Source organism: Hemiscyllium ocellatum, chromosome 1 (assembly GCF_020745735.1).
Source record: "Hemiscyllium ocellatum isolate sHemOce1 chromosome 1, sHemOce1.pat.X.cur, whole genome shotgun sequence".
NCBI classification, from domain to species: domain Eukaryota; kingdom Metazoa; phylum Chordata; class Chondrichthyes; order Orectolobiformes; family Hemiscylliidae; genus Hemiscyllium; species Hemiscyllium ocellatum.
Window position 1 is genome coordinate 59,662,889 of NC_083401.1, and position 16,726 is coordinate 59,679,614.

The following is a 16,726-nucleotide window of genomic DNA, read 5'->3' on the forward strand; positions in this document are numbered from 1 at the left end:
TTCAGCAGGTGTGGCAGCATCTGTGGGAAGAAAACAGAGTTAATGTTTCAAATCTGGTGACTTCTGGTTTATGCTCTGCAACATCTGTGGGAATAAAGCAAAGTTGAAGAAAAGTCTCCAGATTTGAAACATTAACTTTGTTTTCTTCCTACAGATGCTACTACTAATTTCTGCTTTTATTTAATTTAATGTGTTGGCTATGCAACCTCAAATATCTTTGATTATTAATCAGCATTACTTACCTTTTTCTAGATTCTAAATGGCCTCTAGGAAATCGGGATCAGATTTTCAGAACTCTGGTAGGTGTATAACCTGCACTGATTATTTTAACAGACTGTAAAGCTACACCCTAATCTCAGTCCATCTGCTGCTTGTTACATACCTCTACTTTCATATTCGATTATTGCTGTCCTTGTATATTGCACCCACCATGAAGTTAATTTTGTTTAAAACACGGCCTATGTTACATCCCACATTAATACTCTTCACCCCTGTCCTTAATAAATTACATTGGTTTCTCATCCCCACCAGCCTCCTGTGAATCTGCTAACTCTTCACAGCATTATTGGTAAGCAATAAATGCAACTAGCTAAATGCCACAGGGATCAATGCTGAGTCTCAGATATTTACAATTTATATTAATGACTATGATGAATGTATGGTAGCTACATTTGCCAATGAATTAAGACACATAAGAAAATAAGTTATCAAGGTGAGGTTAAAAAGTCTACAAAGTGATACAGATTGGTTAAGTAAGTGGACAGAAATTTGGCAGGATAACTGTGGGTAAATGTGAATTTGTCCTCTTTCACGGGAAGAACAGAGAAGCGGTATATTATTGAAATAGAGATTGCACAGTTCATGGCGTAGATGGAATCTGGGTGTCCTGCTACATAAGTCAGTAATTAGGAAAACAATAGGATGCAAAGGGAATGGAAAATAGAAGTAGGGAGGTTTTGCTGCAGGTGTATATGGCCTTTGTGAAATTACATTTAGAGTATGTTCTGGTCGCCTTGTTTAAAAAAAATCAGAGTTCAAGTGAATAAGAGTTGATTTTATTGAAACTTATACGATCCTGAGGACAACTTGATTGCATAAATATTGGATGTTTATTCTTCTGGGAGAAACTGGAACTAGGGAACACAATTTAAGAATACGAGGTCTCCTGGGATAGAGCTGTGGTGAAATAGCTTTGTCTAAGAAGGGTTTTAGTCTGTGAAATTATCTTCTGCAGAGTGCAATGGAGGGTGGGTCATTCAACCTATTCAAGACTAGGTGAGTACTTTGATTGACAAGGGAGTCCAGGTTTATGAAGGTAGAAAGAGAATGAAGTAGAGACTATATTCAGAAGAATTAATCAGATGGTGGAGCCTACTCAAAGGACTGCTCTTAAGTCTTCATATGTGCAGCGGGAGCAGTGAGAACGGAAACCAGGGGGTGGTCGGGAAGGTAAGTTCTCCATTTAAAAACTTATCTTGTGGGAGAAGTGGTTCATTGAGGTTTGAGAAGATGAGTGAATTGATATATTTGGGCATCAACTGCACAGGTAGTGTCTCCCAACCGCCATCCTCCTCTAACCTAAAATAAAGACTCTGTGGTCTGTTGATAAGGTAAAGCTTTTCTATTTCTTCTGTATTGTGTGATTGGTAAAAAATTACTTTTTAAAATTTATCTATTGATTGGTTATTTGAAAAAGACCATGGCAGAGAAGTGGTAGAAATTATTTCACGCATAAATTTATATAAAGTATTGCAGTAATTAACTAAGTAGAGATGGCTGGGTAGGTGATGTGCTGTAGCTGTATGATGTGGGAGCTGGCTGATCCCATTATGGATGGCAGTGACCACACTTACACAAGTGTTGGTTACTGAGAAGCTCCGGCTTAGAGTTGATGATGTGGAATCTAACCTTCAAACACTGTGGCACAGCTGGGAGGGGGAGAGTTACCTGAATGCTTGGTTTCGGGAGGCAGTCCTACCTGGTAGATTAAGTGATTCAAATTTAATTAGTGACAACAGGGTGTGATTGCAAGTGAGGAAGATAGGTGGATCCTGAGTTCAGGAGTGGTGGAGCCTCAACTTTTGACCTTATCCAATATGAATGAGATGCTTGTTCCCTGTGTGGGTGAGGAAAAGGGTTCCAGGGAAGATGAACCATGGTGCAGAAGGCCATTCAAGAGAGGGGAGCAAAAAGACAAGTGGTAGTCACAGGGGATTCTATAATTAGCGGAATAGATAGTATCTTTTGCAAGCCGGATCAGGAGTCCAGCATGGTGTGTTGCTTGCCTGGTGCCAGGGTGAAGGGCATCTCTAACTGGTTTGAAAGGATGTTGGAGGGGGAGGATTCAGTTGTTGTGGTCCACCATGGGACTAACAACATAGGCAAGCTGGGAAGGAGAACCTATTTGGGTATTATCAAGCACTAAGAATGAAATTAAGAAACAGCTCCTTGAAGGTAATAATTTCTGGACTACTGCCTGAGCCAAGTGTTAATTGGCATAAGGATAAGAAAATTTGGGAAGTAAACACATGACTATGGGAGTGGTGTGGGAAAGAGGGTATCCATTTCATGGGGTATTGGCATCAGTTTTGGAACTGGGGCGGGGGGGGGGGGGGGGGGCGGGGGGGGAAACTGTACCAATAGGATAGTCTCCACTTGAATTGATTTGGAACCAGTGTTCTAGAAAAAAAAGGAAGCAAAGAGTGGAGATAAATGAGTGTATTCTGGCTGGCAATCAGTGACTAGTGGTGTGCCTCAGCGATTGGTGTTGGGACTGCAATTATTTACAATTTAGATAGATGATTTGGAGTTGGGAACCATGTGTAAGGTGTTAAAGTTTGCAGATGACACTAAGATGAGTGGTAGAGCAAAGTGTGCAGAGGACTGTGAAACTTTGCAAAGGAACATAAATACTTTAAGTGAGTGGGCCAAGGTCTGGCAGATGGAATACAATACAATGTTAATAAATGTGAGGTCATCCATTTTGGAAGGAGTAACAGTAAAAAGAATTATTACTTGAATGGTAAAAGTTGCAGCATGCTGCTATGCAGAAGGACCTGGGTGTCCTTGTGCATGAATCACAGAAGTTTGGTCTGCAGGTACAACAAGTAATTAAGAAGGCAAATGGAATTTTATTCTTCATTGCTAAAGGGATTGAGTGTAAAAACAGGGACGTTACGTTCCAGCTGTACGAGGTGCTGGTGAGGCCATACCTGGAGTAATGTGTGCAGTTTTGGTCTTCTGACTTGAGAAAGGATGGACGAGCACTGGAAGGGGCACAGAGGTTGATTCCGGAGTTGATGGTGTTGGTTTATGAGGAGAGATTGAGTAGACTGGGATTATATTCATTGTAATTCAGAAGAATGAAGAGGGGTCTTCTAGAAAGATAGAAAATTATGAAGGAATAGATAAGATGGAAGTAGAGAGGATGTTTCCATTGGCAGGTGAAGCTAGGACAAGAGAGCACAGCCTCAAGATTAGGCTGAGCAGATTTAGGACTGAATTGAGAAGGAACTTCTTCACCCAGAGGGTTGTTAATCCAAGTAGTTCCTTGCCCAGTGAAGTAGTTGACCCTACTTCAGTAAATGTTTTTCAAGCTAAGGTAGACATTTTTTTTGAACAATAAAGGAGTTAACCAATATGGTGAGAGCTCAGCTAACTGGATCTGAGTCCGAGAAAAAAATCAGCAGTGATCATCATGAATGGCGGAGCAGGCTTGAAAGCCTGGACGACCTACTCTTGCTCCTAATTTTTACGTTCTTATGTCTTATAATCCTATGTGTCTGTGCATCATTAAAATATCTTGGATTTATTTTCTCTAAAAGCTTTTCATAAATAGAAATCCAAATACAATTTCAGCAAAATCAGAAAATCCTGAGCAGAACATGACTATAGCCACTGTGAATTGGCTTTAATGAGATTGACGAGTTGAGATTGTTATTTGTAGAATGCAAGCTTTTCTTACCTGTATGGCTATAAAGTGATTCCAGCCCCATTAGTTTAAATGGCATGGCTGTTGTATGATTTTCTTATAAGGTAAGATTGCACAAGAATGGAACTATCATATTATTTCAGAACTGACTGTACTTTATTATGTCATAGAGTCATACAGCACAGAAACAGACCCTTTGATCCAACCAGTCTATACTAAATATAATCCTAGACTAAACTTGTCCTGCCTGTCTACTCTTGGCCCATATCCTTTTAAACTTTTCCTTTTCATGTACTTATCCAAATTTCTTTTAAATGTTGTAATTGTGTCCACATCCACCACCTCAGGAAGTTCTTTCCACATGCAAACCATCTTCTGTGTAAAAATAAAATGCCCCTCATGCCTCTTCTAAATCTTAGCAAGTTTTGAGAAGATTTGTAGCTCAGGTTGAAATTCTGGACATAGATTTGCTCATTGAGTTGATCGATTCATTTTCAGATGTTTCGTCACCATACGAGATAACATCATCAATGAGCCTCCGGATGAAGCACTGGTGGTATAGCCCACTTTTTATTTGTGTTTGGGTTTCCTTGGGCTGGTGACGTCATTTCCGGTAGTGATGTCATTTCCTATTATTTATCTCGGGAGGTGGTAAATGGGATCCAAGTCAATGTGTTTGTTGATAACAAACTGTACTGTATCATAGTATTATATCATAGAGTCCCTACAGTATGGATGCAGTTTATTCAGTCCATTGAGTCCACACTGACCCTCTGAAGAGCATCCACCCAGACTCACCTCACTACCCTATCCCTGTAACCCTACATTTCCCATGGCTAATCTACTTAGCCTGCACATCCCTGGACACGATGGCCAGTCCACCTAACCTGCACATCTTTAGACTGTGGCAGGAAACCAGAGCACTTGGAGGAAACCCACACTATTATGAAATAGAAGGTGTGTACTGTACCTTTAAGAGAGAGTGAAAGCTGGCAAGCACCTGTCATGCCACAGTGTGTGCTGGAAAATTGAAAGATACAACATTTTGCCTATAACCTAGATATTAATTATAGAATCATAGAGATGTACAGCATGGAAACAGACCCTTCAGTCCAACCCGTCCATGCTGACCAGATATCCCAACCCAATCTCGTCCTACCTGCCAGCACATGGCCCATATCCCTCCAAACCCTTCCTATTCATATACCAGTCCAAATGCCTCTTAGATGTTGCAATTGTACCAGCCTCCACCACATCCTCTGGCAGCTCATTCCATACACGTACCACCCTCTGTGTGAAAAAGTTGCCCTCAGGTCTCTTTTATATCTTTCCCCCTCTCACCCTAAACCTATGCCCTCTAGTCCTGGACTCCCTGACCCTAGGGAAAAGACTTTGTCTATTTATCCTATCCATGCCCCTAATAATTTTGTAAACCTCTATAAGGTCACCTCTCAGCCTCCGACGCTCCAGGGAAAACAGCCCCAGCCTATTCAACCTCTCCCTATAGCTCAAATCCTCCAATCCTGGCAACATCCTCGTAAATCTTTTCTGAATCCTTTCAAGTTTCACAACATCTTTCCGATAGGAAAGAGACCAAAATTGTGTGCAATATTCTAACTGTGGCCTAACCAATGTCCTGTACAGCTGCAACATGACCTCCCAACTCCTGTTCTCAATACTCTGACCAATAAAGGAAAGCATACCAAATGCCTTCTTCACTACCCTGTCTACCTGTCACTCCACTTTCAAGGAGCTATGAACCTGCACTTCAAGGCCTCTTTGTTCAGCAACACTCCCTAGGAGCTTACCATTAAATGTATAAGTTGCTTTCATAGCTGTTCAAATTTAACCCATCAGTTTAAACTATGCCCCAAGATACTAAAACCCAATCAAATTTGAATTTTACTGTTTTGTCAACATCAAACCAATGAGATAATCCAATGTTTGGGGCATAAAAAACAGGCATTTTGGACAGTTAGCCAGAAAGTGCACCATTTGCCATTGCCATCGACTGCCGAAAACACACAATATCAAAGGTACCTTTCTCATAAGAAAAATCTGTGCAGCAGAACACCGAAGATGACGCAGGGAGATCTGTAAACAGAAGAAGATCGACACCGGAGATGCCAGCCGCTGTCTGGTTTTGAAAAATTGAGTTACTGTAAATTTATAGGGACTTTATTGGATCAGTATATTATTATCGAGTGGAGTTAGATAACAAACCTTTTAGAAAAAGGAGGCTAGGAGTTGTAAATAGTTGTTGGTTAATGTTCACCTGAAAGTTAAAGAATAAAATTGATTTTTTTGTTAAGAAGTGGAATTTGGGTAGTTCTCTGTCACTCATACTTTAACAGATTGTGAGGTGAACTTTTCTGTGTGTTTCCTTTAATTTAGCATGTGTTTGGTTTAATTTAGCAGAAGGGTTTACTGCCATAGCATAGAGTCATAGAGATATACAGCACAGAAACAGACCGTTTGGTCCACGCCAACCAGATGTCCCAACCTAACCTAGTCCCACGTGCCAGCACCCGGCCCATATCCCTCCAAACCTTCTTATTCATATACCCATCCGGATGCCTTTTAAATGTTGCAATCATACCAGCCTTCACTACTTCCTCTGGGTAGCTCATTCCATACACGTACCACCCTCTGTGTGAAAAAGCTGCCCCTCAGGTCTCTTTTATATCTTTCCCCTCTCACCCTAAACCTATGCCCTCTAGTTCTGGACTCCCCTACCCCAGCGAAGAGACTTCATGCCCCTCATGATTTTATAAACCTCTCTAATGTCACCCCTCAGCCTCCGCTTCAGGGAAAACAGTCCCAGCCTATTCAACCTCTCCCTATAGCTCAAATCCTCCAACCCTGGCAACATCCTTGTAAATCTTTTTTGAACCCTTTCAAGTTTCACAACATCTTTCCGATAGGAAGGAGACCAGAATTGCACACACTATTCCAAAAGTGGCCTAACCAATGTCCTGTACAGCCCTCTCAACTCCTGTACTAAATACTCTGACCAAAATGGGAAAGCATATCAAATGGTGCCTTCACTATCCTATCTACCTGCGAATTCACTTTCAAGGAGCTACGAACATGCGCTCCAAGGTCTCTGTGTTCACAATACTCCCTGGGACATTATAAATCCTGCGAAGATTTGCTTTCCCAAAATGCAGCATCTCACATTTATCTAAATTAAACTCCATCTGCCACTTCTCAGCCCATTGGCCCATCTGATCAAGATCCTGTTGTAATCTGAGGTAACTTTTTTCACTGTCCACTACACTTTCAATTTTGGTGTCATTTGCAAATTTACTAATTATACCTCTTATGCTCACATCCAAATCATTTATATAAATGATGAAAAGTAGTGGACCCAGCAGCGATTCTTGTAGCACTCCATTGGTCACAGGCCTCCAGTCTGAAAAACAACCCTCCACCACCACCCTCTGTCTTCTACCTTTGAGCCAGGTCTGTATCCAAATGGCTCATCTCTCTGTATTCCATGAGATCTAACCTTGCTAACCAGTCTCCCACAGGGAACTTTGTCGAACGCTTTACAGTTTGGGGGCTCAGGTCTGTGGTTTGGACAGATTTACCCCAGATCCTGTCTGAGATTTGGACAGATTTGAACAGATTTGGGGTACAAAAGGTCCCAGCAGATTTAAACACTTGCCGTTTAGTGTCCTAGTCCTTCAAATAAAATGTAGGCTAGACAGTTTGTTCAATTTTGGTTACTTGTGGTTGGTTAAATTTACAAGTGAGAGAAATAGCTCTTAAAATTGCTGAAGAGCTTCTGGGGTTTGCAGATTATTCCTAAATTTGTTAACAAAGTTTAGAAAGAAAAGTCTATACTTATAGAATTAGCAAAGAGGTCAGAATTGGGTTCAACCAAGGATATTCTAGGAGGGATGCAGTTGGGCCAACCATGTAGTTTTAAACAAAACCAAATTTATTTACACGATCACCGACTGAATCATAAACAAAATACTGAATAACCTAACCGATCTGAAAACTCACTCGATCATCCCAACTTAATGATGCTGCTCTGGATACTTGCAACAATCCCCATAAACACCCTCTGGCACAAAAGGTAAAATCAAACACAGGGTGTTACAGGTAACTGTCAGAGAGAGAGTGAGGTTCAGCAAGGCCCTGCTCCTTTGGGTCCTGCGGCTTTTTTACTGCCTGACTGCTTTCGGTGAATAGCCAGACTGCCAAAAACCAAATCATAACAGAGAAAAACTGAGCTAAGAGAACTGGCCACTCCCCTTTCACTGTACAAGTCTTTTTTTAAAAACCTGGAATCCTTCAGCCTGATGCAATATTTGGTGGAAGATTGAGTCGAAGGGTGGGTCAGTAAATTTGCAGATGATACGAAGATTGGTGGAGTTGTGGATAGTGAGGAGGGCTGTTGTCAGCTGCAAAGGGACTTGGATATGATGCAGAGCTGGGCTGAGGAGTGGCAGATGGAATTCAACCCTGTCAAGTGTGAGGTTGTCCATTTGGAAGGACAAATAAGAATGCGGAATACAGGGTTAACGGTAGGGTTCTTAGTAAGGTGGAGGAGCAGAGGGATCTTGGGGTCTATGTTCATAGCTCTTTGAAAGTTGCCACTCAGGTGGATAGAGCTTGTAAGAAGGCCTATGGTGTATTAGCGTTCATTAGCAGAGGGATTGAATTCAAAAGTCTTGAGGTGATGTTGCAGCTGTACAGGACCTTGGTAAGGCCACATTTGGAGTACTGTGGCAGTTCTGGTTGCCTCACTTTAGGAAAGATGTGGAAGCTTTGGAGAGGGTGCAGAGGAGATTTACCAGGATGTTGCCTGGAATAGAGAATAGGTCGTACGAGGATAGCTTGAGAGTGCTAGGCCTTTTCTCATTGGAACGGCGAAGGATGAGGGGTGACTTGATAGAGGTTTGTAAGATGATCAGGGGAATAGATAGAGTGGACAGTCAGAGACTTTTTTCCCCGGGTACAACAGTGTGTTACAAGGGGACATAAATTTAAAGGTGAAGGGTGGAAGGTATAGGGGGATGTCAGGGGTAGGTTCTTTACCCAGAGAGTGGTGGGAGCATGGAATGCGCTGCCTGTGGGAGTGGCAGAGTCAGAATCATTGGTGACCTTTAAGCGGAGCTGAAAACGTGTTGCTGGAAAAGCGCAGCAGGTCAGGCTGCATCCAAGGAACAGGAGATTTGACGTTTCAGGCATAAGCCCTTCTTCAGGAATCTTCGGCCCTTCGCTTATGCCTGAAACGTCGAATCTCCTGTTCCTTGGATGCTGCCTAACCTGCTGCGCTTTTCCAGCAAAACATTTTCACCTCTGATCTCCAGCATCTGCAGACCTCACTTTCTCCTCGAAGGCCTTTAAGTGGAAATTGGATAGGTGCTTAAGCTAGGATAAATGTTCTATGTCCTGTTCTGTGCTGTATTGTTCTATGTTCTATAATCAAACTGACCCAAACGGAACCTGTGTTTTTACAACCTGAGGAAAAAAACCAAGGACAACATAACCTTGTTAAAGGAACAGTATCAACACAGAGCCTTTTGAGAGCTTTTAATTTTAGATGGGCAGTTAGCTCTTAGGAATTTTCAAAATACCCTCCTTTATCAACCCCATGACTCTTGCCATCCCATAGGTTCTAGGTGTCAATAGAACCAAATTTAAATTCAATTGTTTTTTGGTATCCTGGGCATATTTTAAATTAATCAGTTAAATTCAAATCCTGTTGCCTTAACTCAAAAAAAAACCCCAACCCAAGCAAATGTTAATAACCCTACTGGCAATTGTTACATACCTTCAATTCTCAGTACTCTGTGACTCTCAGCTCGTTTGTAAAAATCACTTAGCTCATTAAAGCACCCTCTCGTTCTTCAAGGGACTATACATGTTTTTGACTTAATAATAATATGCCATCTATCATTTTGCTGATTCAATTAGCCTGTCTATGTCTCTGCAGATGTTTTTGTCATCCTTAGCACTTGGCTTCTGGCCTATTCTTGGGTAATCTGAAAACTTTGTCACAGTATATTCACTTTGCTTATCCAAGTAATTTAATATAAGACCGTAAGAAACAGGAATAGGTGTAGGATATTTGGTCCCTTCAACCTATTCTGCCACTCAATAGAATCATGCCTAAACTGCCATTCCTCATGTCCACTATCCTGTCCTTTCCCTGTAACCCTTAATTCCCCTACTGATCGAGAGCCTATCTTTTGCAACTTTAAATATACACAAGGACTCTACTCGCACAGCTCCCATAGTTCCAAAGAGACACAATCCTCTGAGAGAAGAAATTCCTTCTCATTTCGGTATTAAATTAGTACCCCTTTATTCTGTTACTATGCCTTCTGGTACTAGATTTTCCCACAATGGGAACCATCCTCTCAGCATTTAATATATTATATTATAAATAATTCTGGCCCAACAATGATCCCTGTGGCACTCCACTAGATATAGATTGCCATCCTGAAAATGATCCCCAACCTCATCCAAATTTTCTGTCTCATGTTAATTAGCCAATACTTTATCTGTGCTAATGTGCTACACCCATCAGGTTGTTATCTCATTGAACAGCTTGATTGGGGTGGGATACTTATATCAAAAGGCTTTTGGGAATCTAATTATGTTGCATTCTTTGTTTCCCCCTTATTTATCCTGCTTGTTACCTCAAATAATTCTAATAAATGTTTCATATGTGATTTCACTTTTATGGAGCTGTGCTGATTCTACTTGTTTGTATTGTACGTTTCTAAATGCTCTATTACATCTTCTATAATAGGCTTAAATATTTTCCTAGTGACCAATGTTAAGCTAAAAAGCCTATCGTTACCTGTTATTTTTCTGTCTCATAGAACATAGAATGTTACAGCACAGTAAAGGCCCTTCAGCCCTCAATGTTGTGATGACGTGTGAAAATAATCTGATGCCCATTTAACCTACACTGTTCCATTTTTATCCATATGTATGTCCAATGCCCTTAATGTTGGCAAGTGTATTACTGTTGCAGGCAGACCATTCCACGCTCCTACTACTTTCTGAGTGAAGAAACTACCTCTAATATCTATCCTAAATCTATCACCCCTCGTTAAAGCTATGTCCCCTCTGGTTAGCCTTCACCATCCGAGGAAAAAGGCTCTCAATGTCCACACTATCAAAACCCTGTGATTATCTTATACATCTCTACTAAGTCACCCCTCAAACTTTTTCTCTCCAATGAAAACAGCCTCCGTTCACTCAGCTTTTCCTCATAGGACCTCCCTTCCATACCAGCCAACATCCTAGTAAATCTCCTCTGAACCCTTTCCAAAGCTTCCACATCCTTCCTATAATGCGGTGACCAGAACTGCACACAATATTCCAGGTGTGCCCTTACCAGTGTCTTGTACAGCTGAAACATGATCTTGTGGCTCTGAAATTCAGTCCCCCTACCAATAAATGCCAATGCCCACATGCCTTCTTAACAACCCTATCAACCTGGGTGGCAACTTTCAGGGTTATAAGCACCAGGACACACAGTCCCTCTGTTCATCTACACTGCAAGAATTTTACCATTAGCCCAGTACTCTGCATTTCTGTAACTTCTTCCAAAGTAAACTACTTCACACTTTTCCGCATTAGCCTAGCTCTGCATCTTATCTCTGTCCCTTTGTAACCAACAACATCCTTTGTCACTATCCACAATGCTGCCTACCTTAGTGACACTCGCAAATTTACGAGCCCATCCTTCTATGACCACATCCAGATAATTTATAAAAAGGCCAAACAGCAGTGGCCTCAAAACAGATCTTTACAGCACACCACTGGTAACTGAGCTCCAGGGCGAACATTTCCCATCACCGACCATCCTCTGTCTTCTTTCAGCTAGCCAATTTCTGATCCAAACCACTAAATCACCTTCAATCCCAAAACTTCTGTATTGTGTGCAATAGCCTACCGTGTGGAACCTTATCAAATGTCTTGCTGAAGTCCATACACACCACATCAACCACTTTACCTTCATCCACAAATTACCAGATCCAAAGTAGCCTGCTGTATGCTTGGATCTACAGCGTGTTTTCTTGGAAACTGTCCAGAATACAGTCTCTGAATTCTCCCTCTGCCAATTTGTTTTTCTCAACCTACATATGGTTAAAGTCACTCAATATTAATGTACTGCCTTTTTTTACCTGTCTTCATCGTCTCCTGATTTATTTTCTATCTACAGTATAGATATTGTCAAAGCCTTTACTGCAATCCCACCAGTGTCGCCTTTCCACGCTATTGAATTTATGTTCTAACAAAGCTACCCTTACCGTCCTTTCCTTTCTGCCTGTCCTTTCAAAAAGTCACATATCCCTGAATATTTAGTTCCCAGCTCCTTGTGACCATTTCTCTGACAATTACATCATATTCATTAACCTACATTTATGCATTATTTAATTTACTTCATCCTGATTGCTATGTGCATTTAGGCAAAGAGTCATCAGTTTTACCTCTTTAATATTGTTTCTCCCTTTGACCCTATTGGCTGCTTTTTTTGTGTGTTTGTATACACTCTGTCCCACTCTGAATTTCATTACATAAATAATGGTTCTGCAATGCTGCCATTGTTTGTAAGTCTAAGGAGTGTCCACTGGTACCACCACCTCCAGAAACCTTCCCTCCATTCTACAGCCCTAGTTATTCAATTCACTACTGCTATCTTGTCCCAGGATAGTTCAAGAGAAGCCTATTCTTCTGGAACAGGTTTCTTTTACCCTAGAATCGGTGCCTCTCTGCAGATTGTGTCAGTGAAGACTGCAACAACAACACTTGTGACGGAGCAAGGTATCACCTAGAGAACTCTTTCTCTGTATTTATCACTCTTCTGAACTGTTCATAGTACATGCATGAGTGCTGACATGAGCATGTGTGCAAATATTTACTGATGCCCGTTATGTATCCGCTGCTGAATCACAAGCCCATTTGTGTAGGTGCAGACTCTGACACACATCTTTGGAATTGGAAATACATACTCCAACAAATAAATGCAGTAGACTAGAACGTCATAGAATCATAAAATCCCTCCAGTGTGGAAAGAGGGCATTCTGCCCATCAAGTCCACACTGATCCTCCGAACAGCATCCCACCAGCCCCTTGTTGATTTTGATTCAATTGCTCAGCATTCCTTCTAAAAAGTAAAAAGGCAATGATAGATTTGCACAGTATTTGAACTGCCCAAGGCGAAGGGCACATATCTACTACAATTTGCAGTGTTGGTGACAGTCATATTGATTTACAACTTAGAGATGTGATTTGTTTTTGACAAAATATGTAAAAGGTTCTTGAGAAGTAGGATGAATTCCTACTTTTGAAACTTAAAATGAAATAACCTCATTTAGTTAGTAAGACAAGAAATGTGGTAAAACTGAAGGTCCTTTGTTGCAATGAAATACTTTGGTCAGTTTTTGTACAGGATGCATGCTTTCTGTTTAGAAGCTTCTCATAAGTATACTTACTTGTTTTCAGGTGCAGCCTTCAGTTATCTTGATGATGTTCCATTTAAGATTGGTGATAATTTCAAGAGTCCTGCCAAAGTGGGATTTCCTGTTGGATTTTGCATGACCGATTACTCAAAAGTATTTAGAAAGATTGATGTGAGTACGAGTAACTCATCTAAATTTATTTTGTTTTGTGAACTTTTGACCTAATTGTGCCAATAATCAATTAATAATAGGAATGGACATTTTTTTCACTTGAAACTAATGTCTGCATCATGTGCTGCTGTCAGATCAATATTCCAAATGTTGAGCAGTCTTTAGGGGGTGGAAAAACCCCTTTATATCTGTCTAGAATGCTTTAAAATATTTTTTGCAATTAGTTTGATTTGAATGAATCCATATTTATTACTTCTGACTATTTACTATCTTCAGAGACATCTCTAACACGCTTTCTCAAGGCCGAAATAGCTCAGCTTTCTTCAATCTGTTTTTATGTAATTTTTTTGTTTTGATACTGGAAGTCAGTCTCTTCCTGTTCAGTGGCTTTGATGTCTTTCTTGTGGATCAGTGACTAAAACAAAACACAGCTCATAGTCTGCCTCAAGCAACATTAAGTTAAACATGAATTTTTCTCAGTTGTGCTATGCTGTTTAGGCTTTGCAGTTCAGCATTCTACTTGCTATGTGACTTTTTATTTCACATTTCAGCCTGAAACCTGTCAAAATTTCAAAATGTTGTTGCACTCCATCACCTATTTGACCCATAAGCATAGTACTTCTTGTTGATAATTTAAGTTAATCTCCTATTGATATGTCTTCTATTCGACATATTTTGTTTTGGTAGCTCTCAGATGCCACTTTGGATTCAGCGGTCCTGTCTAATTTGCTGTTGTCTATAAATTTAATCAGCTTCTGAATTAAATTATTAAATTAGAAGTTTTGGGGGTAAAAGGCTCTCCATGAAGCATCCTACTTAATGTTTATCCCAAAACCTTCATAACTGTTGTAATAAATACATGTGATTTCCTTCCTTTATTAGTTCCTTATGCATTCTCAGCTCTTTGAATACACAACCATTTTAAGTGGAGCTTTACCAGAGTAGATCAGAATAATGAAGGGTTTTGAACCATTTGGAAGTATCTTTCAAAAGGGAAATGGTTATATACTTGAAAATGCAAAGAAATTGAAGGGGAAATAAGGCAGTGTGACTAATAAAGTAACTTTCTAAAAAAAAATTAAATAGGCAAGGCTTAATCAGTCTTAGTGTTATTGATCTTAAAAGAAAGTCTGCATTATATAGTTCCTTTCATAATCATCAAATACGAATAACTATAACTAGGTAATTTTTTTTGGCGCAAATGGAGGGAAAATTGATTTATTCTTTCATGGGACATGAATATCGTTGGCTGGTCAGCATTTATTGCACACCTCTGGTTGTCCTTGAGAAAGTGGTAGTGAGCTACTGCCTTGAACTGCTGCAGTCCATATTATCTAAGACAGCAGAGATAACTTCCTAAAGATGCTTTGAAAAAGTTATAGGGTTTTTATGTCTACTTGGGAGAGGAGATGGGGCATATGTTTAACATCTAATCTGCAAACAGCCAACCCTGATGGTGTGACATTTGCCAAGTGCAGCACTGGTGAATGTCAGCCTAGATATCTATTTCAGTTGAACCCATTTCTGACACAAAGGTGAAAGTGTATTCTGAAAATAATTCAATTTAACTGCAGTATTTGTGGGCTAGCAGCATTGTGCTACAACAATATAGGTGAGGTAAAGCCTATAGAATCTAATGCAGTAAATAAAAATAATCAGAACAGGCTCTTCAGCCCAAGACTGCACAGACATATGTCTATATAAACTAAAAACTTTTGCCTCTACGTGATCCATATCCCTCTATTCCTTGCCTGTTCATTTATCTGTCAAGATGCCTCTTAAAAAGTTGCTATTGTATCTACTTCCTCTGACAGCGCATTCCAGGCATTTGTCAACACCTGTGTAAAAGATTTGGAGATGCTGATGTTGGACTGGGGTGTACAAAGTTAAAAATCACACACCAGGTTATAGTCGAACAGGTTTAATTGGAAGCACACTAGCTTTCGGAGCATCGCTCCTTCATCTATCACCTGATGGATGTTGGACTATAACCTGGTGTTGTGTGATTTTTAACTGTGTAAAAGAACTTGCCTTTCACGTGTCGTTTAAACTTACTCCCATTGGCTGTAAAGCTATGACACCAGCAATTGATATTTCTACCCTGGGACAAAAGACTCCAATCTATTCTATCCATGCCTGTCATAATTTTGTAAACTTCTATCAGGTCGCCTCTCATCCTTCAATGATCATGTGAAAACAAGCCAAGTTTATCCAATCTCTCCTCTTGGCTAACACCTTTGAAAACCAGGCAACATCCTGGTAAACCTTTTCTCTACCCTGTCCAAAGCCTTCTCAGCCTTTTGGTAGTCTGGTGACCAGAACTGTATAAAATGTGGCCTAATTAAAGTTGAATACAGTTGCAAATGCTTTTCCAGTTTTTATACTTGGTGCCCCAACCGATGAAAGCAAGAATGCCATGCGCCTTCTTGACCACCATTTGTGCTTGTGTTGCCACTTTCAGGCAAACTGTGGCCATTTATGCTGAGATCCCTCTGTATGTAGATGAAACTAATGGTTCTGCTATTTACTGTTCACTTCCCTCCTGCAATTGACCTTCCAAAATTCATCACATTTGTCCAATTAAACTCCATGTGCTATTTCTCTGCCCATGTGTGTCCAGACTCTCTATCCTGCTGTATGTTTTCACAATCTATCTTATTATCCACTGCTCTCCCAATCTTTGTGCCATCTGCAATCTTACTAATCAGGCCACCTACCTTCTCCTCCAAATCACTTATACATGTACATTGTAAACATCATGGATCTCAGCATTGATACCTGCAGAACACTACTGGTCACAGATCCCCAATCGTAAAAGCACCCGTCCATCACTACACTCTGTCTTCTATGATAAAGCCAGTTCTGTATCTATTTTACAAATCACCGCAGATCCCAGGTGATTTCACCTTTCGTATCAGCCTGTCGTGAGGGACCTTGTCAAAGGCCTTGCTAAGGTTCATACAGACAACGTTTACTGTCCTGCCTCATCAATCATCTTTGTCACTTCCTCAAAAACTCAAATCAGGTTTGTGAGAGACAACTTTCCCTGTACAAAGCCTCAATGCCTATTGCTGATAAGCCCATATGTTCCAAACATGAGTAAACCCTATCCCTAAGAGTCTTCTCCAATAATTTCCCTACCACTGACACAAAGCTCACTGGCCTATAATTTCCCAGAGTATCC

At 40.5% G+C, this 16,726-nt stretch overlaps 1 protein-coding gene across 5 annotated transcripts in view; it reads left to right on the plus strand.

The window, feature by feature from the left end:
• Positions 1–16,726, plus strand: part of ubap1 (ubiquitin associated protein 1) — a 76,971-nt gene that overhangs the window by 27,570 nt on the left and 32,675 nt on the right. For 4 of the 5 annotated variants that reach the window (XM_060829635.1, XM_060829624.1, XM_060829634.1 and 1 more), the window contains 2 exons: positions 253–299; positions 13,415–13,542. In XM_060829635.1, the coding sequence (XP_060685618.1) occupies positions 260–299; positions 13,415–13,542 (168 nt within the window). In that variant the 5' untranslated portion in view covers positions 253–259. Of the gene's footprint in view, positions 1–252; positions 300–4,429; positions 4,488–13,414; positions 13,543–16,726 lie in introns of all 5 variants that reach the window. The other variant, XM_060829636.1, reaches the window with a different exon arrangement.